Source organism: Episyrphus balteatus, chromosome 2 (assembly GCF_945859705.1).
Source record: "Episyrphus balteatus chromosome 2, idEpiBalt1.1, whole genome shotgun sequence".
NCBI classification, from domain to species: Eukaryota; Metazoa; Arthropoda; class Insecta; order Diptera; family Syrphidae; genus Episyrphus; species Episyrphus balteatus.
Genome location: NC_079135.1, coordinates 21,052,911 through 21,080,168, shown reverse-complemented (window position 1 = coordinate 21,080,168; position 27,258 = coordinate 21,052,911). Strand labels below are relative to the sequence as shown.

The 27,258-nt window shown below is 31.2% G+C and overlaps 2 protein-coding genes across 4 annotated transcripts; both read left to right on the top strand.

The window, feature by feature from the left end:
• The first annotated feature begins 3,994 nt into the window (after window positions 1-3,994).
• LOC129909080 (85/88 kDa calcium-independent phospholipase A2) lies at window positions 3,995-15,093 on the top strand. Of its 2 annotated transcripts, XM_055986031.1 has the most exons (15): window positions 3,995-4,167; window positions 7,180-7,470; window positions 7,682-7,974; window positions 8,043-8,213; window positions 10,294-10,422; window positions 10,492-10,845; window positions 10,924-11,098; window positions 12,576-12,666; window positions 12,736-12,930; window positions 12,992-13,644; window positions 13,708-13,795; window positions 14,280-14,403; window positions 14,469-14,592; window positions 14,656-14,749; window positions 14,812-15,093. In XM_055986031.1, exons 2-15 carry the CDS (start codon window positions 7,431-7,433, stop codon window positions 14,948-14,950), a joined length of 2,670 nt encoding a protein of 889 aa, XP_055842006.1. In that variant the 5' UTR covers window positions 3,995-4,167; window positions 7,180-7,430; the 3' UTR covers window positions 14,951-15,093. The 2 variants fall into 2 exon arrangements, with proteins under 2 accessions (XP_055842006.1, XP_055842007.1); XM_055986032.1 differs by lacking the exon at window positions 7,180-7,470.
• Window positions 15,094-17,830: 2,737 nt separating this feature from the next.
• On the top strand, window positions 17,831-26,530 carry LOC129909079 (uncharacterized). Of its 2 annotated transcripts, none has more exons than XM_055986029.1 (5): window positions 17,831-17,995; window positions 25,397-25,546; window positions 25,618-25,759; window positions 25,812-26,021; window positions 26,071-26,530. In XM_055986029.1, the coding sequence occupies exons 2-5, from the start codon at window positions 25,527-25,529 to the stop codon at window positions 26,449-26,451; spliced, it is 753 nt and encodes a 250-aa protein (XP_055842004.1). In that variant the 5' UTR covers window positions 17,831-17,995; window positions 25,397-25,526; the 3' UTR covers window positions 26,452-26,530. The 2 variants fall into 2 exon arrangements, with proteins under 2 accessions (XP_055842004.1, XP_055842005.1); XM_055986030.1 differs by lacking the exon at window positions 17,831-17,995 and adding an exon at window positions 21,587-21,688.
• Window positions 26,531-27,258: the final 728 nt, after the last annotated feature.

Genomic DNA, 27,258 nt, shown 5'->3' with positions numbered 1-27,258 from the left:
CTTCAAACGTAGTATTTAATTTCTTATATAACAACAAATTTTTGCAAAAACAAATTTAAAAATCGTAAGAGCCGTTTTAAACGTCTTTTTTCAAAAATCCAAAAATTATTGAAAGTTTTTCTTGAGTTTAAAATTTAATTGACTTAGGGCCAATTTTTCAATAGTCAGATAAACCTCAGATAGAGCTTATTCCTAGAAATAAAAGTTTTTTTATTTTGACATTTATTCTTCTAATAGTCTTACTGACGATTGAAAAATCAGGGCTAAAACCTTTTTATACAAAATTCATTGAAATCGTCATTGGCAAGTACCGTTTATAAAGGTCCAAAAAATATTTTCTTTTTTTTTATTTCAACAGCACCTAAAGATAAAGATAAAAGGAACTGCGAGACCCACTTTCTTGGAGCCATTGTAAAGTCATCTTCATTTTAATGATAGTTTCTCTGTTATATCGCTAATGGTAGAAACTTTTATAAGGTCTATATTTTTAGGAAAAATTTTATTCTTTGTAGCTGCGTTTAAGAAATAATGACATCTTTTTTACTGCTTATTAAATTTTGCTGTTCCATTTTTCTTGCCCATGATGATAATTTTTTACTTCGAGGTCAATTCTCTTCGAGAAATATGCATTAAAAATACGTAGGTAGTATTTAATTTGTTTATAAATCGAATAATTATATGAAACTTGGAAAAACCTGCACCAGGAAAGATCTTAAAATAAAGTGTTGTTTTTACAAAAGCATTTACCTATATACATTGCTTTAATATAAAACAAAATTAAAATTCTGAAAAACTAAATTTTTGGATTTTTTTAAAAGTAATTTTTTTTGAAAATAGAGCATTCATTAATATTTTATTTTACTTTGGTTTTGGGTTTGATGATTAATAACTACTTCCAAACGACATAGCAACATTATTTTTAGGAAAATTAAAAAAAAAAATTATTTACGAAAAAATGATTTTTTCTAAAAATGCTTCTTAACTGGTCGGCAAAAACTAAATGAAAGTCGGGAGTAAGAGCTTTGGTGTGATTCTAATTTACTTTAGTGTGCTGATAACAGATGTATTATATACGTGTTGTAGTTTTTGGGCTATACTCATCATTATTTTCCCTATAAAGTCTCAAAAACTAATTTTCAATGCAGTTCTTTTTAATGTTTAATCAAAAATATTAATATTTTCGTAAAATGTCCTTTTTTTAAATCCAAATCAGAAGCCGTAATCAGGAATTTGATTCGAAAAACCATTCATTATTTTGAAAAAGAAGATTTTGACATATAGGTATTTTATTTTGGACATAGGTCAGTGGCGTAGATAGCTTTTTGCTAAGGGGGGGATAGATCTAGTTCGCAATTTTTTTTTAAGTTTTAATAATGCTTCTTTGTATTGTTTTTATTCTCTTTAAATTGGAGAAAGTTCTTTCGGTAATTGACGTAGAAACCAGCAGTGTAGCTAATATCTTTAATAAAATATAAATACCAGGACAACTTTTTTCGGTGCAGCTTTCGAGCGCTTTCAATGAGTTCATAGAGGAAGTATTTTTCCTTCTGATCAAATATCTTTTCTGAGTTTTTAATTCTTCACACAGAGAAAAATATGACCAGGACCACCTAAATACCAACAGATTTCCTTATTGAACTGTTTTATGAAGAAACCTTATTAATATCAACAATTAATAAGGTTTTTCCATAGAGATTTCTTATTATTTTCATGTAAAAATTCTTTCAAAATTTTTTGTAAAAATTTCATATTTTTTCCAACTTGGTACTAGAACAAAAATTGTGACCAATATTTCTATAGTAAGTTGGAATAGGTGATCCCGTACATGATCGTATTTTTTTATTAAAAAAACAAAACCAACTTCCATGTATCAAAACTGGGTTTTATGGTTTTTATAATGGTACTGAACAGGCACCAGCTTTTCAATACCTACAAAAAGAATTATCAAAATTGGTTCACTCGGTCCAAAGTTATGAGGTGACAAACACAAAAAAAAAAGTACAGACGAATTGAATAATTCCTCCTTTTTGGAAGTCGGTAAAACAATTAGAAAATCCCGATTGTTTAAATAATATTTCCTTCTTGGATGAAAACTATAAGGAAATCTTATTGTTTTTGTTCTATTTTATGTGGTCTAGTTTTTGGTAAAACTCAACAGTTTCATTAAATTTTTTAGCTGCTTTGTCTATTTCAGACGAAGAATCCTTAGAAAGAACCGGAAACCCTTCTAGTGTGTTTTCATGGTTTGTACATTTATCTCCAAGGCCCATTACATAGAAATCGAGAAAAAGATTGAAAACAGTAACACGAAAATATTCTTTACTGTACTTTGAACAGAAGGGTTCGAACGATTCTTTTGTCGCTTCACTATTCTCTTATGTTTAACGCCTATGTCAAGGATTTCAGCTTATTTTTCCCATATACAAAAAACTTTCGAAAATGAGTCGTCTTCTGCCCGTTTAATTTTTAGTTGATCCCTTAAATCTTTAGCGAGCTCCATTGCTTATACCAAGTCTAAATTCACTCTTTGAAACACCGACTTAATTTCAACGAAAGTTGGTAAACCATATTTATAACCTTTAAGCTAATCAAGAACTCGAAATCCATAGCGTTTTTTTCAAAGTGCGCTTCTTCAACTTATTTATTCATGACTGTTTATACTGCACAATTATCGATCCCAAAGGGGGGGGGATATATCCCCCTGATCCCCCGATGGGGAACACAAAAAGCCTTAAAAATTATCACTATGATAAATAAGCGCATCTAACCTTAACCCTTCCGATATAGAAAACAATTGTAGGTTTTTCCATTTTCACAGAAATGGTAAGAGTAATATGACACTAAAACACTAGACCTCCCTACAAGCAATTGCTTCTGAAGCAACGGTAGCATCTATAAAGCTTTATATAAGCAAAATTGTTAGTTGGGCTTGGCCGTTCATAGAATGTTCGCGCCACATATTTATTTTGTATTCTTATTCTATTTGTTCTTGACCATTAAGTTGCAAGAAATAGGCAAATAGAAAATGTTTCTGCCACACTCGATTTGTATTACTCCTTGATATGATAGTACATAAGTAGTATTTTGAGAAAACCGAACTCGCAAGGTAAATTTTTGAACTAGTACCTACCTATTTAGTTTTTAAATAGTTCAGACAACTTAAAATAACAGTCATCAATCGATACAGAACAGTTTTGGAAAATATGAAAAAAAATACTCAATAATCACTGATGGTTTCAAAATCCTAAGGTTTTGACAGGATCTTCAAAGATGCTACATAAATAAAGTGTATAAAAGTCATAAAGTCCGTTTCAAATGATTTTTTATGGAGACTTTTCACGAGTCGATTTTTGCCGTGCGGGGAAGCTTTTCGACCCGCGTGAACGTAAGTCGCAGGCGACTAAAGTGACAATAGAAAAATCCAAGTCGACCGACATATCGTGCGGCTAAAATCGTCTCGTGAAAAGTCGGCATTACAGTGTTTTTTTTTTATTTTGCTTTAATTTATAAAATCAAAAAATAACAAGCATAATTTTCAAACAGATTACACACGCATTAATTTCAAATGGATTTTTATTGATTTTTCTATTATTTATCTACTATTCTCTATAAAACAAGTGTAACAATAGCTGCGTTCCTTTGGAAATATTTATCTACTTTTTAGTACTTAAAGCTGCTTTGAACTACTTTTTCAGTATAGCAAAGTAGATAAAAGTAGTTTTAAGTACTAAAAAGTAGATAAATATTACCAAAGGAACGCAGCTAATAAGGTTTGAAATTAACGACAATCAAATGCATCCGCATCCGTTCTCAATAATTTCCATTTCAATTCCAAATTCCATGATCCCAAATCGAGTCTCGATCGAGAATCAAAACAAAATGTCATCAGTCTGTCTCTCGCTGACCCAGCTGTAAACTGTCAAATCGACAAAAGACGACAAAAAACACAAAAATATTTTGCAATATGCAATCATCATTCAGTTTTTTTCTGTTGTTCACATCGTAAAAAAGAAAGAAAAGTGAAAATTTAATCTCCGTAGTGCCGAGAGTTTATTACTAAAAAACATAAAAAAACAATCAAATTGTTGTATTTGTTTTTTTTTTAATCGAATCCAAATTAGTTATTCCAAACAAATTCAATAAATTGTTCTTAAAAGATGTTCAATGGTTAGAAGCAAAACATTCAGACAGTATTTTTTTTTTCTTCCTGTGTCCCCAATCAAATCAGAATCATGAAAAGTTTAAATGCGCATGAATTTCCATAGATCTAGAAAAATATAACAAAAAAGACTTGCCATTTCTCTTTCTCTCGTTCCGAGTGTCTGTAGAAGAAACAAATTTCCCACATTCATATCCACTTCCACATCTGTAATCTTTGTTTTTCTTAGAAATTTTTCAATTAAATTATAAAGCTTTAATCCATGCGGCGCGGCAGTGGAATATCATCATCCTTGACTAAACACAAGTGTTGCATAACTAAACTAAAATTGATTGTAATCAATAGACAACAACAAAAACAATAGACACAACAAACTTGGTGATTCCCCCGCTTTGCCTGGTCACACAAAACTTACTCTCAAATAGAGGAGGATTTTCCTAATCCATTTTTATTATCAATTTTTATAATCATTATATTTTTTCTATAATTAATTTTAATTCAATAAAAAGGTTTTTTCATAAGCGTCGGAAATCTGCGTTAGTACAATCGCCTTTCTGCTATGTTGCTTTAATGAACACATTAATTCAGTGTTGAGCAAAAAAATATTTCCTCTTTTAGTTCTCGAAAATATTGTTTTTAATAACACAGAAAAGTTGTAAACCGTGTAACATTAGGGTGGCGCAGAAAAAAGTACATACTTCTACTTTAAATAGTGGAATAACAAAACCGCATGGTTCACATTTGAAACAAATTATTGATGGAAAAAAATATTTTTAATTAGGGTGTTCAAAAAAGTTTTTTTTCCCCTTAGAAAAAAAAAGTTTCAGTGCACAGAAAGTCACTATTATTAAATTCATATTAAATTAATTAAATCGATTTTGATTGAATTCCAAAATGAAATTTGAAATATAGCATTTTTCTGAGGCCCCTAATGCGAAAATACTCAATTTTATATTATATTTCATAAACCATGTTTTACACACTTTCACTTCAGTGAAAATACTGAAAATCAATAATTTATTTTTTTAATTTAAAAAAAATCAAAAAAAAAAATTGAACCACCCTAATGGTCATTTTTATTTCTTCGATAATAATTTGATCAAAATAATATCCACGTTGATTTTTTTGGAATTTCACAAGCAACTGTAGAAGATATAATCTTTTAGAGCCACCCTAATACGAAAAAGAAACAATTTAAATTCATCATCTTAAAAAATACGATTTAGAAATAATTTTCTGTGTCATTAAAATCCAAATTTTTCGAAAAATAAAAATAAAAAGAAAAGATTTTTGCACCCTAATTAATTTTTTTTAAACAGCAGCTACTTCACTTGGACTAAGTTAAAACGATCGCAGATCTGACTTTACACATCAAACGCAGCCCTAAGTTAGGCCGACGTTTATGAAAACACCCTAATAGTCCAGTGCATTGTTATTATTTTACCCAGCAGTTTGTACCAGCCCCAAATTTTTTTTGTGTTCATTAGCCCTTTTCCTTTGGGAGGTGGCAAAGTACTACTAGTAGTTTACTAGCGATTTTCAATGGAACGCACTTTCAACAAATTCACTACAAATCTTATCTACTGGAAGAAGAGCATGAGTAGATGATAGTACTAGATTAACCAAAACATCTACTGTTAGTAGACTACCACCTCCAATGGAACGGGGCTTTTATTGTCTACTAATATCCCAGTTCCATTGGAGGTGGTAGTCTACTAACAGTAGATGTTTTGGTTAATCTAGTACTATCATCTACTCATGCTATTCTTCCCGAGTAGATAAGATTTGTAGTGAATTTGTTGAAAGTGCGTTCCATTAAAAATCGCTAGTAAACTACTAGGAGTACTTTGCCACCTCCCAAAGTAACAAGGCTAAAATTCGGCGTCTTTTATATTAAGAACACTTTTTCGATATTCTGAATATTAAAAATGTTACCAGCCAAAACATTAGAAAAAAAAACGAAAATTCTCAAATTTTGTGCACTTTTTATCGAAATTTTGAAAAAAAAAAACTTCCTAAAAATGTTTGTTCACCTTAAAATTCTGCTTTACGTTTTTTATCTGTATCGCTATACATACATACAAAAGTTATTAATTCTTTTTTGTTAAAAAATACCCGTTTTGTCTGTGTTTTTTTATCTTTCTTACTTTTTTCTTAAATTTTGTTCAACCAAGTCTTGAATTTTAAATGCTAAGTGAGTATTTTATAGCCTTCTTTTACAAGAAAAAATTTGGTACAAAAGGGGTATTTTTTCACAAAAAAAGAATTAATGACTTTTGTATTTGTAGCGATATAGAAAAAAGTTCTATAGCAGATTTGTAGAGAATTTGTAGAGAATTTTTCAAAATTTTGATAAAAAGTAAGTACTAAAAACTTTGTTTTTTTTTTTATTTTTTCTACTTTTTTTGGCTTATGCCTTTTTTAATATTCAGAAAATCGAAAAAGTCTTATTAATATAAAATCGCGAAATTCAATTTTCTACATTTTTCGTATAACCAACTGTTATTTAATGTGAACAGAAGTCGATATATTATATAAGAACTAAAATCCAAGATGGCGGCCAAAAGGTGAATTTCACCAGTGCGAAAAATCAGTGTTATGATTTTCAGCCAATTCTCTCGAATGAGCAAAACAAATTTTGGGGTAGTACAAACTGCTCATTTCTGTCATTACTCAAAAATCACGGATTTAGAGTTAATAATGCAGAAGTTTTTGGAATATTGTAACCCTGCTTTAAAAACCGACGGAGAAGGAGCACTTGTTTTGTTTTAGAACCTAACTTTTTACATTAGAAAGATACTAATTTTAAAACTCGTTTTCTGAAAAACTAGTTTTTTTTTATTATGACATTGTTCAAGCAAATATCAGAAATGCACTGAACTATTTTTTATTATCATTTTTTATAATCATTAATTTTTTCTATAATTAATTTTAATTCAATAAATGTTGCTTCGTTGGAATTTCCTTTCTCATATCGCTAATGCTTTTTGTTTTGTTCGTTTTCTCATAAAAAACTGCAGATGTTTGATAAATGTGCTTGCAAACTAATTTAGCTGAATCATCATCTCAACAAAGGGACAGGTTCATTATAAAAAAAAAGAAAATCGTTTAATCGACAATTAAAAAAAAAATAGAAAATACGAGAGACACATGCTAAATGAATCACTAGGTCAAGTCATTGTAACTAAAACAATAACCACTTGCATCCCCCGACCCGAATCCAATTCCGAACCACCACCACAAAAGATAATCAAACTGAATCAAGAAGAACATGGCTTGGTTGAGCTTAGGAGCAATCGCTACTGGCTATGGTACCGTTTTCATTAAAAATCTTTTCTTCTCTTAGTTTGCAAACAAATCTCACATTCCACACATTTTTGTAAATGATTATTTGTTAATAATTTGTTTTGCACAATTTTAAATCTATAGATACTTTCCCCCCCAACTCTATCCAATGAAAGAAAACTAATGTTTTGTTTTTCTTTTATTATTTTCTCTTTGTTCTCGTTTAAAAAATAAAAGTTTTTCAAAGGCTTCTCGGTGGTGATAGTCCACCGAATAAGGTGATAGAAATTAAGGGAGACTCTTTGGGGACACTACAAGTAATCCATCGAGATGAATCAATGGTATTATTTGCACCGCCTTTACAACAACCAGATAAGAAGGCAATTTGGGAAATTGTCCTTCAGCGACCATGTACTGATCCAAATACAACATCTTTTAGTTTATATCGAGCAACTAGCCAAGATGAGGCAGAGGATAAATTTAATGCTTTTTTACATAGATTGCCGATATATGTTAGCATAGTTAAAGAGGTGAGTATAGAGATGGCTTATCTACTTTCGTTCTTTATTGATTTTTAAAATTTTATCTCTTCTTCCAGCAATATAATGTAAATGGACTTCAAAAAATATGTGATGTTCTAATAGAAAATCCATCATGGTCTATTACACATTTGGTAGCTTATTTCAATTACCCGGAATATATTGGAAATCCAAAAGTTTTGGAATTTATTGATTATGCTGATCATGTAACAAATATGTCGCCGCTTCAGGTAAGAATGATTTTTATTCATTATTGGTTGTTTAAACAGGGAGCTTGGACGTGATGTGCGTTTTGAAATGCAATGACTAACTTTTTGTCTTAAATTCTGAATGACAATATTCATCTTATTTTATTTGTTTGTTTGTTTGTTTTAATTAATTTGCAAAAAAAAAAACAAAGGCACGGGGATATCTTGTTTGAATGAATGTTTATTCAAATGCTTAATATTAGCATATGGCCAGGAAATTCTCAGTCGCGTGCATAAAATCAATAGAATAAGCTTACGTTTTTCTCTAGAATCGACGACCTTTGAATGCTTCAAAATAAAGAAGATAAATAATATTTCTTTTCGCAAACTGGTGACTCAAATTGAAAGCGTTATCTTTATTTGAGTTAAAAAAAAAGATTTCAATCTGCACACATTGATTCTGTTAATAATGAAAGATGAGTTAAAATAACTATCCATGCAAACGATGAGTGGCCAAAGTTAAATTTGCTTGAAAAAGGTTAAAAATTGTTTGTTAAATAAAAACCTATATAAAGAAAACTAAATTGAAGGTTACTTTTCTCGTAGATGGTTTAAGAATTTTATTCTTTTACATTTTACAAAACTCGAAAAGTAAAAATATTTTTCAACGAATGGGTCGAATAATTTCAAATTTCTTCTATTTCGTTTTCCCAAATTCTTTAGAGAGATGTTTGTGTTTTATTAGTCCAACGTTTATACTGCATGCATATTAGCGGAGGCCTCCGTTCGACACCTTCTGCTGTACTAGATATAATACTCAATTTCCCACCCCTAAATATTTTATTTTTACCAAACAACTGGCAGTTGGTCGTCTCGCGGCCATCTCAAAATGTACCAATAACTCCAATGGTCACACAAATATTATGTATGAATTTATTCGGATCAATCACTCTGATTTTACCACACCACCATTGATTTTTTGCAAACAACTATAAAGTTCCCATTTCAGTTAATTTCAAAACGGATACTCTAAAAACCAAAAACGGAGTATCACTTTTTGTCTCCCTAACCACTTCTGCTTGGCAACCACTCCCAAACCACTCATAGGCAGACAAGACGTAAGACTAGGTGTAGCGGCGGCAGACTTTTGAAGATGTTGTTTTGATGGAAAAGAAGAATAAGAAAAAAATTGGAACAATCCAACACCTTCTATACTCTTTTACAAGATAGATACAAGTGATCTAGTGAACAAGCAAGGAAATTCTTTGCAATATCATGGTATGATATCGATCGAGGACCAATAAGTTGTCAAAGTATCACTTTTTTTCCTGACACCCATTTTTACCTTATCTTACCTGTGTCTTTATCTTTTATTAAAAAATCCAATGTGTTAAAGCAATAATCTTTATAAAATTTGTACTTTGTTTTATAACCCTCCAAAATAAAAATAGGAAACACCCCAATTTGTTATAGATAATTATCCAGATTATTTGTTTTAGTTTTTCTCATCAAATTAAAATGAAATGTACGACTGGGTCGCACGTACTTGCTCTTATGGTAAAAGTAGATCTTATCTTCAAGGTTATAATGAAAACAAAAAATTAGGGATAATTATAATTTGAATTACCTATAATTTTTCAAATAAAAAGTTGGTATGCCATTTAGAAGAAATAATTTTTTACACTTAAAAACGATATTTCAAAATATTTCACAAACCCGTTTTCAAAAAATAAGTTTTTCAAAAAAAAAAAAAATGTTTTTTAAAAATCCAAAAATCTGTTTTTTGAAAATTTTACCGTACCGTTAGTTTTGGTCCTAAAAAAAATTAAATTTCCTCTGTAGTGAATAACCTAAAACTGATAACTACCAAGTTTGAAAAAATCGCTTTACTAGTTTAGGCTGTAGCTCGAGGTATAAACAGACGGACAGACAGACAGACAGACATACAGAATTGCCGGACCCACTTCTTTGGCATTCTCCATCATCGTAATGTCATGTGTTATTGTTATCTCGAGTCTGTATGTTGAGCATTAAGCTATGAAGAAAAAATTGCATATCTAATCTAATATTTTTATTTTCTTAATACACGGCAAACTATTAAAGTACTTTATTTAATTTTCAGTTAGCTATAAAAATGAACAATATAGAAATGGTTAAAGCACTCCTTCCATTGGCAAACATCGAACACTTGGACAATAATAGTAATTCAGTATTTCATTATGCAGCTAATACGACCAAAGAAATCATAACCGTAAGTTAAAAAAAAAAGTAAACATCCCTTCAAACATAAATAACATTTTCTCTTCCTTTTATTAATTAGATGTTAAGCGAAAAAGGTACCACTCACTTGAATCATTGTAATGTCGATGGTTATACGCCTCTCCACCTTGCGTGCCTCTACGATAAACCCGACTGTGTTAAAGCTCTACTCCTATCCGAAGCCGATGTTAATTTACCAGCTAAAAATATTAGCAAAGTCTATAAGACCACAACACCAAGTTCCGTTGCTGGTTTTGTCAAAACAAATGCCAATAAATTATATACCCAAGATATGAAATACGGTGGAACACCATTGCATTGGTGTTCATCGAGAGAAACACTTCAGGCATTAATCAATACTGGATGTGATGTTAATGCAACTAATTTTGATGGAAAAACTGCACTTCATGTTATGGTACGAAAAAAAAAAAAATGATTTTATTTCTATAAAATTTGAGTAACATAATGAAATAATTTATATTTTCTTTTTAAGGTGGAACGAAATCGCTTCGAATGTGTTGTTACTCTACTTGCTTATGATGCTGAAATTGATGTTGTAGACAAAGATGGTAATACGGCATTGCATATTGCAATTGAGAAAAAGCTTGTACCAATAGTGCAATGTTTAGTCGTTTTCGGAAGTGACTTCGACTTGAAGAACAAAGAGGGTAAGTTATTTTTTCGGTTGTGCCTGAAGAAAAATTCAAAATATTTTGCGCGGCTTCGTACTAGAAAAACGACTAATAAACATTTGCAAAGATCTTACAAAAAACTCAAGTGTCTAAATAGAAGAAACTTTTTTAAGAAGATCCTCTTAAGTAAATCCAGTAATCCCTAGCTGATTATTTCCAACATATTTGAAAACTTTCAGCGAGTTATGGTTTCGAAACAACGCAACTCAGCAATAATAGGATAAGTTAACTAAATTTTCCGCTGTCGCAAATTCTACCTACATCAATCTCTATATCTCTGTTGCTAATTTGCTAATGTTGAAGCGAATTCTTTATTCGGCGTCATTATGATCTTGTGATAACCCCTACAACACTAGTAATCCGCCTGTGGAGTCACAAGAATGCGATGATTTGCTTCCAGTTTTGAATTATGCCATTTTTGCGACAAAATAAATGCTGGTGTTTTTGCATTTTCTTAATCAAGAGTTGTAAGGCCTAACTCTATTTTTACTTCGAGATTTTTAATTCGATTTTACTGGCTGAACATCGGTATGCATCGTAGAATTGTCATTTCAAATAAGAGGCATTTTTCAACGATCGAGGATATTTTTTCCTAAGAATAAGGACATGGGAAGGGCAAATAGCTAAAAAATGGAAGATATCTTCGATTTCTCTTCTGTTACACAGATCAGATAGCTACGGCAAATCATTTCAATGTGGTATAAAGTTTAAGTATAAAATTTTGACTCCACCAAGAAGATGATCACAAATATAATCAATGAAAAGGGCTAACAGTAAAGGGCTGAGAATATAACCTTGAGGCACATCGGCTGTTGTTTCCAAACTACTCTAGAAATCATAAACTTGCTTTCGAAAAACCTATACACGAAAGCTTCTAAATTAAAGTCTGTTGACGTTGTTGAACAAAGCTTTAAAAGAACAAAGCAAGTGTATAGTTTTTTCTTTCGTTCAATAAACTTTCTGGCGATGCTTGAAATAGCAAAAACATTGTTCATGGTAGTAGCTAGTTAGTCTTCGTCAGCTGAGATAAGAGTTTTAAAATGAGCTGCTAGCGTCTAAGAAAAGTACGTCATACCCTCATTACGCTCACCAAGTTCCTTTTATATTTGCCAAAACGATTTGAAGTTAGTGCAATGTTCTAGTTCTATTTTAATATTGGACCTAAAGATTTTTAAAAAATTGAGAGTCTGTTGTTAAAAAAATCTTTAGAGAGAAAAGAGATTTTGCGTAAATTTCTGCAGTTTTTGTCAAACCACTTATTAGATTGACTCTGTTCACTAACAAAGGTAAACTCGCCACACGTATCACTTTTTGAAGTGAAGTAGTTATACTACAGAATGAAGTTTTAATGCCTTCCTAGTTCTAGTCTAAAAAATAAAGATTACACTGGCTAGACGTATACATTCGTAATACAAAAGAAAATTTAAAAATTTGTTGTTTAACATTTTTCCAGGGACCACACCACGTCACATGGTTGGCAAAGAGGCTAATGGCAGTAAAGACGATGAAATTCTTTATATTTTGCATTCTGTTGGAGCAAAGAGGTAGATGTTCACTTTATCACAGGCTATAAGCCTTTTCAAATTAATGTTTCTTTTCCTTTTTGTATGAAGATGCCCCGAATCGAACAAAAGTTGCCAAACTGGTTGCAGCGCTAAAGGCACCTACAATGGTATTCCTCCAGAGGCTCCAGAATCTGTTGAACCACGTGAGCATATTGAAAATATGCTTGCATCTACCAGTCGACAAGCTATAGAGCTCTTTGGCAATGGAAGTACTAGTGGCGGATTTTATGGAAAACCTGTGGAGTATGGAACTTAATTGTATACTTTTTCTATGAATCTTTTTAATTTTTGTATTCATTTACAGTCCCCCAGTTATAGTTGACACTGAAAAAGAAAAGAAAGGCCAAAGTGTCATGGATACTCTATTGGGAGTATTTAGTCTTAAAGTTAAAGCTGAGTCTCCACCAACATCCAAAAAAGACTCACCCACAGGTAGTTTTGAAGAAGCTAGTGATGCTGCTATGGCCTCGGCAACTTCATCACCAACATCTCCAACATCTGCTGGTGGTACATCATACAAAGGTGAAAAACCTTACGGCCGTGGACGACTCTTGTCACTCGATGGTGGAGGTATTCGTGGATTGGTTTTGGTTCAAATGCTTTTGGAAATTGAAAAACTTGCCCAAACTCCAATTATTCATATGTTTGATTGGATTGCTGGCACTAGCACCGGAGGCATATTGGCTCTTGGTTTGGGATGTGGCAAGACAATGCGACAGTGCATGGGACTTTATGTGCGTATGAAAGAACAATGTTTTGTTGGTTCACGTCCATATCCAAGTGAGTTATTCGAAGCAATTCTAAAGGAGAACCTCGGTGAATACACCCTTATGACTGATATAAAACATCCAAAGATTATGGTCACTGGGGTAATGGCCGATCGGAAGCCTGTGGATCTTCATCTTTTTAGAAATTATACTAGTGCAAGTGATATACTGGGAATTGTTACATCTATAAGTGAGTTTTGATTTGATTGTAATTAAATGCGATTTAATAAATGTTTTTTTTTTTGTTTTAAAGGTAATCGTCGCGTCCCTCCACCACAACCCGAGGCTCAATTAGTTTGGCGTGCTGCACGAGCGACTGGTGCAGCTCCATCTTATTTTAGGTAATTCATTGCACTGGTAAACAAAATTGAACTTTTTTTTTGTTTTATGTAATTTTTAAACGGTTTTTTTTTAATAATTGGCATCGCTGATTTTAAATTTGCTCTCAGTTTTTTTTTTTTCTATCAGCTCTAGTTTGCGTGATACAGGTACTAAAGAAATGCTTAAAATGTAAAAAAATCGATTTTTGAGATTTTATAAGAGAAATATCTCGAAAACTCGATCTGATGGGAATTTTCTGATTTCTGATTCGAGTTCAACACACCCAAAACCTTTTGAAAAGTATTGTTTTGTTTCTGAAACAAAACCACTGTAAGCTAAAACGACTGTAGCCTTAAAACCACTGCAGCCTAAAAAGTAGCAAAAAATCGATTATTGAGATTTGGTAACTAGAATATCTCAAAAACGCAAGCTGATAGAAAATTTTTGACTTCGGAATTTACTTCAGCACGAGTGTTGTTAATGGTTTGTTTTTGAATATTTCAGAGCTTTTGGTCGATTCTTGGATGGAGGTTTGATTGCCAACAATCCCACACTTGATGCTATGACAGAAATTCATGAATACAATATGGCACTTAAAAGCGTAGACAGAGCAAATGAAGCTGTTCCTGTAAGTTAGAATTTCAATTAAGATTTCAGACAGTTTTTTAAATAAAATTTATTTAATTTTTTAAGGTCTCCGTTGTGGTTTCATTAGGCACTGGACTTATACCTGTCACTGAATTAAAGGACATTGATGTATTTCGACCCGAAAGTATCTGGGATACCGCCAAACTTGCCTATGGCATTTCAACTATTGGTAAAGCTCAAAACCCTCAAAAAGATGTTAGATCAATTAAGTATAATTTTTTTTGATTTCTAGGAAACTTGCTAGTTGACCAAGCAACCGCTTCTGATGGTCGTGTAGTTGATAGAGCTCGTGCTTGGTGTAGTACTGTTGGAATTCCATATTATAGGTAATTATTACAAAAATGATTTTTCAAAAGAAATCTATCGATAACTGTCGCTCTACTTACAGGTTCAATCCACAATTACCCGAGGATATTAACATGGATGAGAAGAGTGACCAAAAGTTAATTAATATGCTTTGGCAGGCTAAAGCTTATTGTCATCAAAATCGTAACAAGCTAATTGAAATGATAAATTTAGTAAAATAGCACATTGGAAAGTTTTAGATCGTCTGTTTTTTTTAATAACAATTTATATGTCAAAACATCAGCACTGATTTTTATCAGATTAAAGGATTCTCTAAGGGCGCACTTTCTACTACGATCTAAAACTAACTTCCTTTTATTTTTAATTCGAAGAATTATTATTTTTCCTTAAATTTTTCTTCTTCTTAGTTCCCCACTCCTTGATCAAAAATTTAGTCAGAGACATGACAACTTAACGGTATTCCTTCCTTCCTTTTACTTTATATTTTATTTTTTTTGTTAATTATACAGGGTGTCCCAAAAGTAATGGATCAAGCGAAATATGCTGATAGGCCAACTTTAGGGCTCTCAGAATTTGGTAACTTGGTCATCCCAAATCCTTACAGTTTTCGATTTAATGCAGTTTTTGTGAAATTTCGAAAAATGCTGAACTTGCAACAGTATTTTGCTTCCTCCGCTCATAATTGATTTTTGTTTTTTACAATTCTTTCACTAAAACATTGCCTAATAATAAGAAATAATTAATTAATCAAATTATTTTTTATTTCATACGCCATTTTGCTGCAAATTAATTAACAGTTCCATGTTTTATAAAAACTCAATTTCTTTCTTTTATTTCAGAGCAACAACCTGAAAAAAATTTGTATGGTGTGGCACTGTTTTATTATTTTGAAAACTTGCCGTGTTATTGCAGTTTTCAAAAATGTATAAAAATCTCCAAAGTTGAAATTAGAACGAAAGATATTTTAATTTGAATGCAAAAAAACAGACGTTTTCAGAGCAAAATAACAAACAAAAATCGAGGCTTTTGTTCAAAAAGAAATAAACAAACAACAGTCGAGAAAATGTGTTTATTTTTCTTTGTTATTTTTCTCTGAAAAGCCCTGTTTTGTTTCTTTTAAATTGTAATATCTTCAGTTCTAACTTCAACTTTGGGAACTTTTATACATTTTTGAAAACTGCAATAACACCACAAGTTTTCAAAATAATAAACCAGTGCCACACCATACAAATTTTTTTCAGATTGTTGCTCTGAAATAAAAGAAAGAAATTGAGTTTTTATAAAACATAGAACATGTTAATTAATTTGCAGCAAAGTGGCGTATGAAATAAAAAATATTTTGATTAATTAATTATTTCGTATTATTTGGCAATGTTTTAGTGAAAGAATTGTAAAAAACAAAAATCAATTATGAGCGGAGGAAGCAAAATACTGTTGAAAAGTCGGGATTTTTCGAAATTTCACAAAAACTGCATTAAATCGAAAACCGTAAGAATTTGGGATGAACAAGTTACCAAATTCTGAGAGCCCTAAAGTTGGTCTATCAGCATATTTCGTTTGATCCATTACTTTTGGGACACCCTGTATATGTAATTCTTAAAGAAAAAAAAATATGAACAAAAACACGAAAGTATCCTTAGAGAATAAAATAAGAGCGAGTTAAACTCATCAATCAAACTTAATATTTTTAATTCCATGTTTATTCTTTTTACTCAGTGTCGTTCATTGCTTGCATTGTTTAATATGTATGTAATGAATTTGGGCATTATTTAGGATAATAATTCACAAAATTATATAAAATTTAAATAAAAAAATATCAGCTAAAGTAACATTCCATTTCCATTGAATTTTTTTTCAAAAAGCGGTATATGGCTTCCAAACTATATAAAAATTGATTTATTTTTTTTAACTGATATTTTTTTCAAATGGCTTGGAGTGTGCTTATTTTTGTTGTTTTTTTTTTTTATTTTTTTTTTTTTGAGATAGCCAAACATTCTTTTTTTTTTGTCTTACGAGTAGATAATAATTTTTTTCTATGAAACATAATTGTAATACATAAAATATAATAAAATAATATTATCTAAGCAAGTCCCAAAACGATGTCTAGAATTGTGTTATGAAATAAATATAGATTTAAAAATATATTTTTGTGTTTTATTAAAATTGCAAAAAGGTTATCAGTCTGTTTCCATAGACTGGCAAGAAAAAATGTTATCAAACATTTGTAACGTTTTTTTATTTGAAAAATGAAGAAAGTCTGAAAATTATAAACATTTTAATAATATACCTATGTACTTTTACTTATTATTACATATTGTAAATCTCACATTGCGAAAAGTGATTAGGAAACATTTTTATTGGGAATGAAATTCCAGTTCACAAAATTTCTAGCCCACTTTTATTGATATGAGAGTTTAGGAACACAGGCAATGATTTCAAACTTCTTCTTCAGATAATGTCCTTATGCATCGCAGTTAGTAAAATGTGGAAAGTATGTCGATTTGGAACGTATGTTGAGCGTGTTGTCGACCCAGCTAAAGATTACAATGGAAATTATGGAAAACAGCAGCCTGACTACAAGTACGGAAACATACGAAAATTGAACATTAAAAAAGTTGTTTTTGTAAATAAAAAAAAAAATAAAACTTATTTTTAAAATAACAAAAACACTTTTTTATTATGATCTCGAAACCTGTTTAAAAAAAATTAAATATTTTTAAAAAATCCAAAAATATTCTATTAAAGCTATTCAAACGCTTCTGCATCTGCATATAAATTTTCGTTGAAATCATTGAAATCAGGCGTCGAAGGACGACTCACGATTACGATCAAACGTTAAAGTTTTGACTCTGTCAACGTTAAATCCGTTTTTGAGAAAAAAAAGGCAGATACCGAAAATTTCGGGGCTAAATAAAAATTCAGTTCCTCCTCTAGGGAATCTTCCCAAAAGTCATAACTACAAAGTTTGAACCAAATCACTTCATTGGGTTAAGAAATTACAAATTTTGTTTGAAATTTTAATTTGAAATCGGAAATTTGTTACGATTTCCGAAAAAACAATCACGGAATGAAATAAAATTCATACAAATCATCACTAAGATCGGATTTTGTGATTGTTTTTGGGGAATCGTAGAAAATGTTCGATACGAATGGAATTCGTGATAAGGCCAAACATAATTTTAACAAAAAAAATTCTCTTTGAGTCATTTATAATCGATTGGTATTTGTTTTTTTTTTTATAATCGGAATCGGATACAAATATCTAGGTGTGTATTTGAAAATTCATTTTCCTGATTGGTTAAAAGCGGCAAAACGTCCCGTTTATGCTTGAACCTCGTAAGTAAATTTTTTTTCAAAAGATTTTTTTTTCTGTTAAACATTGCTCTAAAACTTACAGATAGAATAGATACAAAGGTTTAAGTGTAGAAACAACTCAATCAATATGTCTTAAACATAACTTCATTTATGCCTTTGTTCAATTCATATTTTTAGTTTTGAGAAAAATTTATATTTATTTTATTGAATTGAATAAAATTTGCTGTGTAGATACGTGGTTCAGGTAGAAACGGGACGAAAAGCCACAATGAATTCTCTAAACAACTACGAACGATAACAAAAAAAAAGTCTACTACTGACCGTTGACGTTCCGGTTTGGAATTATTTTCAAACAAAAACGGTGTCGACGGGAGGGCTTTATGATAATTTTTGAACACCATCCTATAATAGGTGTGTTTTTTATTACAACTGGTCTTAACTGAACAAAAAAAAACGCAGTCGGTGCTAAGCAATTTACATGTTAAATGCAACAACACTTTAGCCCCTTGGGCTTAGTTGTTTAAGCCTAGTACGCAGATCACGCTAAAATTTATCTTTCATACAAATTTCCTCCAAAGATAAATTTTAGCGAGGATTTTTAGCCAGGTAGTACGCAGTTCACGCGCTAAATTCGAATTGTCATCTACTACTTTTGCAAAAAGTCTCCACTCAATTTAGCTCGCGAAATAATGCTCAGCGCATTTTTTCACAGATAAATTTTGACATTTTTGTGGTCGTTGTTGTTGCTGCAAGGAATAAGAGGCAAAAAAACCTTAGAATATAATAAATGAAGAGGAACAAAACAAAATGAGAGCGTAAAAAAGGTATTCTGCAGGTAAAAAAAAAAATGTATGTAATATTAGGGGTATTCACGATCCGATGCAACTGGTCTTGTATCATTGCAAAAGTGCAAAAGTGTAAAATCTTGCAACACTACAACAACAAAATATATGGATTGAAATTTTACAATGGTCTTGCACTTTTGCTATACCCTAAAGCCTAGTACGCAGATCGCGCTAAAATTTATCTTTCATACAAATTTCCTCCAAAGATAAATTTTAGCGAGGATTTTTAGCCAGGTAGTACGCAGTTCACGCGCTAAATTCGAATTCTCATCTACTACTTTTGCAAAAAGTCTCCACTCAATTAAGCTCGCGAAATAATGCTTAGCGCATTTTTTCACAGATAAATTTTGACATTTTTGTGGTTGTTGTTGTTGCTGCGAGGAGTAAGAGGCAAAAAAACCTTGGAATATATAAAAGAAGAGGAATAAAACAAAATGAGAGCGTAAAAAGGTATTCTGCCGGTAAAAAAAATATGTAATGTAATATTGAATGTAAGCTGGTATAAGGAAATGAAACTGTGATTCAGCTGTTATTTTTAAATTTTAATTTATCTTGGCTTTTAGCGAACGAGTGTAGAGATAAAAATTGTAGAGATAAAATTTAGTTTAGCGCGATCTGCGTACTGGGCTTAACCCTATTGCAAAATAAAAATACAATGGTGTAAATTTTTTTTGACAGATGGCAGCTCACCGTCGTGTGTCACCCATGATGAACAGTTCTTTTTTATTCTTATTCTTTTTTATTTTGTTTCTTTTGATGTAATTTGTGAAAACAAATTAACCCGAACACAACAAAGAATGAAATTATAAAAAAATTGAAAAAAAAAGAAGAAGCATCGGTGGAAAGACAACTCCGTAAAAAAAAAGGGTGAAGCTGATATAATTCATATCATGGATTCCATTCAATATTTACTATAGATAAGAAGAGGTGCGTTCACGATCTATTGTAAAAAAATAAAATTTTACACTTTTACTAGACCTGTTGCACCAGATCGTGAATACCCCTATTGAATGTAAGCAGGTATAAGTAAATGAAACTGTGATTCAGCCGTTATTTTTAAATTTAAAGGAGAATGGGCAAGTTTGTATGAAACGTGGACGTTACGCGGCCAGGAATGAATTTGTTATTTTTTGATGTAATTAAGGTTTACATATATTGTGCAGAAGTTTTATCCCTGCGATGTATTTCAATAACGGATAAAATGCATTTTTGCATTTAACACTTTATATATGTCTCAATGTTAAAACTCAATTGTGTATTTTAAGTGCAAAATATTATTTTCTGTCATTTTCCCTGAGTCTGAAGACCTTTATCTTGAATATCCAACCACTAGAACCCAAACTATAAGCATTTTAAAACAACAAATTCAAGCCTATTTTTAGAGTTTTGTTGTTCAATTTTTTGTTACTTTGAATTGTTTGAAAACTTTCGAACCTGAAATGGTTGTCTTAAAAATCTTATGTTATGAGTTCTATTGGTCGGATTTTCAAGATTAATGTCTTCATGCTCAGGGAAAATGACAGAGCATTATATTTTATATTCCATATAAAAATATAAATCAGTTTTTCCTTCATACATTGAACAATGCATTAACAATACTAATACTGCATTATCTTGCATTCTTAACGCAATACAACGAAACGTCCATAGTAAAAGTTTTTCCTGGACTATAATTCTTTCATTTGATACCAATTTTATTGATGGCCGCTCAACGTCCAAAATGCCCATTCTCCTTTATCTTGGCTTTTAGCGAACGCGTGTAGAGATAAAAATTGTCGAGATAAAATTTAGTTTAGCGCGATCTGCGTACTGGGCTTTAGCCCGGAGATTTCTCTGGGCTTAACTTTTTGAACAGTTTTTAATCTGTGCTACCAAATCAATTTTTTCATAAATTGTTTAGAATTTGCTTACAAACGTGAAAACTGACGTTTGGAATGAAAAAATGTATTTAACTTTTGCTAAAATACGTTTTTGTATCTCTTTGTTAAACATACCTACTTAAAAAATACAAGAAAAACCCAAAAGCGAAAAATATGACAACTCTAAATTTTTGTTGTGTCTTGTGTTTTCGGAACATTCAATATACAGTGCTGCCAAGATCTTAGGTTAAGCCCCGAGGCGTTTTTTTTTTTTGTCCAGTTAAGACCGGTGGTAATAAAAAACACACCTAATGTGCTTATTAATAAGTATTTTCCATTCATGGTATAAAAAGAGAAGGTATGATCATTAGAAAAAACTCAGTATCGAGAATTGTCAAAACTTATGGCTACTTTAGGTTTTGACAGCCCAGCCCAGCCCATTGAAATTGTTGTTGTAAACAAATTTGTCTTGGAAATTGTTGTTGCTTTTGACTTTGCTAAATGCCAAACGTCAAAACCTTATTACCCCATTTTGTAAGGCGGCTCTAATGATCATACCTTGTCTTTTTATACCATGTTTTCCATTTGCTTATTACTTCCCTCGCTGTATTCTTCCATTTGCTTTAATTTTTATCCAGTTCTTTAGCTCGTGCATAAGAAAACTTTTTTTGAAGTGCAAAACGTCAAATTTTCTAAATCAAAATAAAACAAAAAATTTGTTTTCTTTTCGTGTTATCTATTTTGACTAAAATTTTTTATTAAATTATTGTTATTGTCACCTAGATTTTAGAATTATATTTAAATATTAATAACGTGCTTTATTGTATTATTATCATTTACGTTCATATGTTTCATAATTATAAAAAGGGACAAATGGTTCTTCGAACTCTTGAAAAAAGAAGATAACTTTGTTTACAATCTATGTATATCTCCGCAATCAGTTAATTATTTAATAAAACTAATTTATTTTATAAATATAGTTTTGTATGTCAATTTTAAATCATCATAATTTCACCTATTTGAAATGTGTATCCCACAACCATAGATATAAATCACACAGAAGAATGTTTTTGTTAGGATTTTAGACCTAACATAAATTTTATGTGCAATAAAAACTGTGTGCAAGATTATTATTTTGATCTTGATCAGGAATCTTAAGTAGAGATATTCCTCCACATATTGTTCCCTGGGGTTCAACGTGGTAAGAAACCCAGTGCCCACCTAAGACTAAACTAGGTCTTCCTATTCTGCGCCATCTCTTTTGTGGTAGAGTTGAACGCTTGCCGGCCTTGAGCATTGTTGTACGGTCGCTTCACATTACCAAGCTACGCTCCACTTTTATTCTCTTGGCTAGGTTAGTGTCCTCATAGAACCCGAACAATTCGATGTTCTATTTTCTCCTATAACCAATGAAGACGAGACTGTCTAAAGAATTTTTCTCTCGAAACAATCCAAAGAGCTTTTGTCTGCTTTCGTCAAAGTCCATGTTTCTAGACCATGCAGCAGGACTAGGATTATAAGCATCTTGTATAGGGAAACTTGTCTATAGATACCATTTAAGATTCTATAGGTTTTCTTAATAGTCTGAAAAGAGCTGTTTCGAGGCATACCAATTAAACAACTCTGTCTGTCTGCCGCATGCTTAGTAAATAAAATGCACACCTGGGTGCACGTACTTGCTCTTAGAGTTCTTTGTAAACAAATTTGGTTAAAAATATAAAAAAAAAATGAAGTTCGTTTTTTAACTCTTTCAGTCTTGGTGGTTAGTTTTCAAACCACCTTTATGTTTTTATCATCTGGCGGATTATTTTTTGCATATTTCAAAACTTTCCTGCATTCCAAAGATCTTTGAAGTTTGAACAAGTTGTTTGTAAGAGTATCGCTTTTTTCAGTAAAAATCTTATATGTACATATGTATGTGAGCAACAGCACGGGTTTGTAAGAAAAAGATCGACTGTTACAAACCTGCTCACCTTTTTTCATAAATGTTCAAATGCATTAGAGCAGTGAAGGGAAGGGAAGTAGACTGCGTATACACAGATTTTTAATTGTTTGGCATTTTATAACTTTAATATTTCAAAAACAAGAGCCAATCAAAATTTTCTGACTTCGAATTCAAGTTCAGCACCCCAAAAACCTCTAGGAAAGTATATTTTGGTTCTTGTGGCAAAAACCTTGTTGACCAGTGTTAAATCAACACCTTAAACCAAAATTTCAAAAATATCACTGGTCTGCAAAATTTAACTTTTTTTTTCTACTTCAAATAATTTTTTCATATTATGAAAGATTAGACTTTCCTGAATCTAAATCTGGTTTCAGAAAAATTCTATCAGGTACCGTTTTTGTAAAAATGATTTTTTTTAAAATGTGAATGTGGGTAGTTTCTTAAAAATCACCCTTTTAGATTCATTTGAACTTGTGTAAAATTAAAACTATTTGTCGCATTGAACTCAAATTTAAAGGAATTATTCCTCATAATATGACCTATCAAATGACACCAAATATATCCTTTTACATTAATGTTTACTCATATATTAATATACTGATTGACAAAAAAAGCAGAAATATCGAAATCCTTCACTTTTTAGTAAATCCTACATGAACAAAAACACCTTAATTAAGGAAAATGTAAAATATCAACGCCCATTATATTTGAAAAGTTTCTCCTAGAAACAAAGGTACACTTTTCTTATAGTTTTTGATGTGCTGAGTTAGAATCCGAAGTCAAAAAATCACGTCAGGATTTTGAGATATTCGCATTAAAGTATCACAAAATCAAGTTTTTCGGATTCAAAATCAGCACTCTAAAATCCATTAAAAAAGTATACGGTGCAGATTTTAAAAAATTGGAAAACTACACTTCAGATATTTGTGTCAGAATCTGACACTGTCAGATCAACATGAATAAGGTGCATTAATTTTCAGGGATGGTCAGGTTGACTTGTTTGTGAGTTTTGTTGGAATTAGTGTTAAAAAATACCTTTAAATCATGTCGCTTATGTTGGTATACATATAAAAATTTAAACTTTTCTTATTAATTTTTTAAAATCTGCACCTTATTTTCAAACCAAGAAAATTAGGACTTGCGGACATGAGATTTTTTTAGATTTTTGAGGGTAGTTAAAGAATATCCAAACAAAGATTAAAATGAAAAAATTAGCCTATTTGCACTTATTCCTAAGATGAACAAGAATCTTCTTTAGTGCATATCCTAAAATTTGCCCCTCCATAAAAAAATACCATTATATCGTAGGTATATATATTTTTTGTAAGGGATTGTTTTGATTTTTAATAATGATGGATTCTAAAATCTTCATGCAAAATTTGGTTCATCTACCATAATTTTTAAGGGTTTTTCGGCAGTAAGTTTGCAACTGTTATAATAATATGAGTTGACAGATGAAAAACAGGTATAACTTTTTCCAGAGACGTCAGATTGTCTTAATTTTAGATTTTTTGGAATCAGCATTAAAAAATACCTTGAAATCATGTATCATATGTGTATATAATACCATAGCCTATTTTTGCTAATTTTGAAAGTCTCCATTTCGCGATTTGACCTTGAAATCGCGACAAGCGGACATGAGATTTTTCTAGACTTTTGAGATATGTTATAGAATGGCAAAAGGAAGATATTGAGCAAAAAAAATTTCTACTAACATTCATTCCGAGGTTAAACCCTTATTTAACTGGATTAGAAATATATATTAATTTTTAGAGATCAGTTTTTTTATGGTAAGATATGCCAAACCTAGTAAACTTACTTAAATTAAGATATCTCGGAGAAGAAAAGACATATTGAGATATTGAAACTGAATTTGAAAGAAAAAAAATAAGTTCTTTCATAAACCGTTACAATTTTAATTGAAAAAGATTACATTATGCCAAAATATTTCTTCAAAAACAGCAAAAAATGGGTTTTTGAGATTTTCTAACGGGAATATCTAAAAAACGTGACGTGCTGGGTCAATTCTGACTTCGGATTCAGAATCAGCATACAAAAATCCTTTAGAAAAGTATAGTTTTATTTAAAGGAGGATTTCCTTGCAGACCAGTTTATTCAACGTTATTTATAATTTAATTATTTAAAAACTTTTGCATACAAAAATTCGTTAACATAGAATTAATAGTTTGGGACAACATCTGATTAAAAAATAAAAAAAAGGTCCTATGTCAGGTAAACTTTTCCAAAATCGATATATATGCCAGGTACCGTTACTTTTGGTCCCCTTTGGAGAGTCACCAAAAAACGCTACACATAACTAGACTGGTTTTAAAATCCGGTCTATCCGTTCAGACTGTAGCTCCTTATACAGACAGACAGACGGACTAACGAGACCACTTTTTTACATTCTCTATCATCGTAATGTCATGTCTGATTGTTATCTCAACTTTTTTTTTTTTGTACGAATGCATAACTTGCTACATATCTTGAGCACAAAGCCAAAACCACGAATCTGCAAAATTGTACTTTTGAGAAAAACTGCTTCAAAGATTTGGAAATTCATGAATAGAGGGACCGATAACAAGTAAAATGACGCATTAAAGTGAAAATGTTCAAAAATGCAGATTCGAGGTTTTGGGGTTGTGCCGATGATATATAGTACTTATGTATATCGCCAGTAAAAATTATAATTTTTTTTTTCAGCTTCCAAAAACAATCCGAATGCAAAGAAATTAGTTGCCCAACGAGAATCCACCAGCTTAATAATTACGTTTACAAAGAATATCTTTATAAACCTTTCACCAAATTCTTAAAATCACTTTGTTGATCGGTCATGGAGGGCGAGGAAAAAAAGTATACAAATGAAACAAAATAACATATACATACATAGTTCTTTCACAAAATAAACCATTTTGTCATTTTAGAATGAAGAAACATTGGAGCAAAGAGGAGACAATGGCATTTTTAGAATTTTACAAAATTCGAGAATCTGAATTTCAGCATAGCAGGAAAAAGAAATTTGCCTACGCAAATGTCCTGGAAGATATGATATCTGGCGGATATATTGTAATTATATTGACCATCCAAAAAATCCAATAAATTATGTTTAATATTCTAGGATTCAAACACAAAACCAGTTCATCTTGAAATAAAAATGGCGGCACTTTTGAGAGCTTACAAAGCCTCGAGAGACAGGTCGAAACGAACTGCCGCAGCTCCTTGTGTCGCACCATTTTTAAAACAAATGGAAGAGATTTTCGGATCAAGATCAAAGAATCTCAATAACCAAACAATATCATGTGGAGCCATTGATATGGAAATAGAAATGGTAAGAAATAAATTTTATTAAAGCATTTTAACTGTATGTTGCTTTACAGGAATTAAATAAGGAAAAAGAACATTTTGATTCAATAGACTTTAGTACTTATTCTATGTCGCAGCCCGAATTTGGAGATGAAACCCACCCACGAATAAAATGTGAACCTTCACATGAAGATCACTTACATTTTGTATCACCGGAAAATATAACTTCTTCACTACCTGCTTCTAATACGCCGCCATCAAGCATACCTTCTTTAAAATTAAATCAAAATGATTATTATGAGAAGCGACTGCGACATCTAAATCGATCAGACAAAGAAAGATCAAAACGATGGGAGCAGTACCTAAAAATACAGGCAGAAAAAGCGGAGCGGCATCGAGAGAAAATGAACAAACTGGATAGCATTATCAATCTTCTACTGAAACGTCGATTTTGACCTAAAATAATTTTATTTAGTGTTAAGAGCACTTAACAAGGGGGTTTATTATTTGAAAATGTTTGAATGGCAATAATAATTTGAATGTTTTATTTGGTATAAAATAAAATTAATTATTATAATAATCATTTGTATGGTTTTTCTCATAGTTTCTATAGCCAGAACTGAACGATATTGAAACGGGACCACACTGCAGGCACCAGCTTTCCAATACAAAAAGAATAATCAAAATTGGATCACTCAGTCCAAAGTTATGAGGTAACAAACATAAAAGACCAAAGTTATTTTTTTAAATTGGTACTGAATGAAATAAAATAATCGTAAGTGCAGAGCCGCTTCAACCTAAAGTCAGCTAAGTGTACTTAATCAGTCTTAAATTCACTTTCAAGGGAGCAAAAAAATCAGTACAAGCCAATGCAAAAGCTGAACTTATCATTAAGATTCTCGACGCCAATTTCATACGAATTCTTCAGATTCGTATAAAATCGGACAAATTTCCTCTCCGAAGGATACCTCGCTAGGATATTGGATAGAATTTGATTGAAATATCGATTAATTTTGTCCAAAATTGAAACCAGACCTTTTCTTCGAATTTTAAAAAATATTAGAAAAAATCAATATGTCGACGAAATTTTACGTAGCAAAATGGGGCTTTTACTTTGTTGCCCTTTTCTTCGCAAAATTCCCGTCATTTCACGTTGAAATGAAAAAAAAAAAAAAAAAACAGTATGTCCAAAGATTTTGGAAACATGTTAAAAGCTATCTTAAATACATTGATCCTGCAGAAAATTAATTGGTGAATGGAAA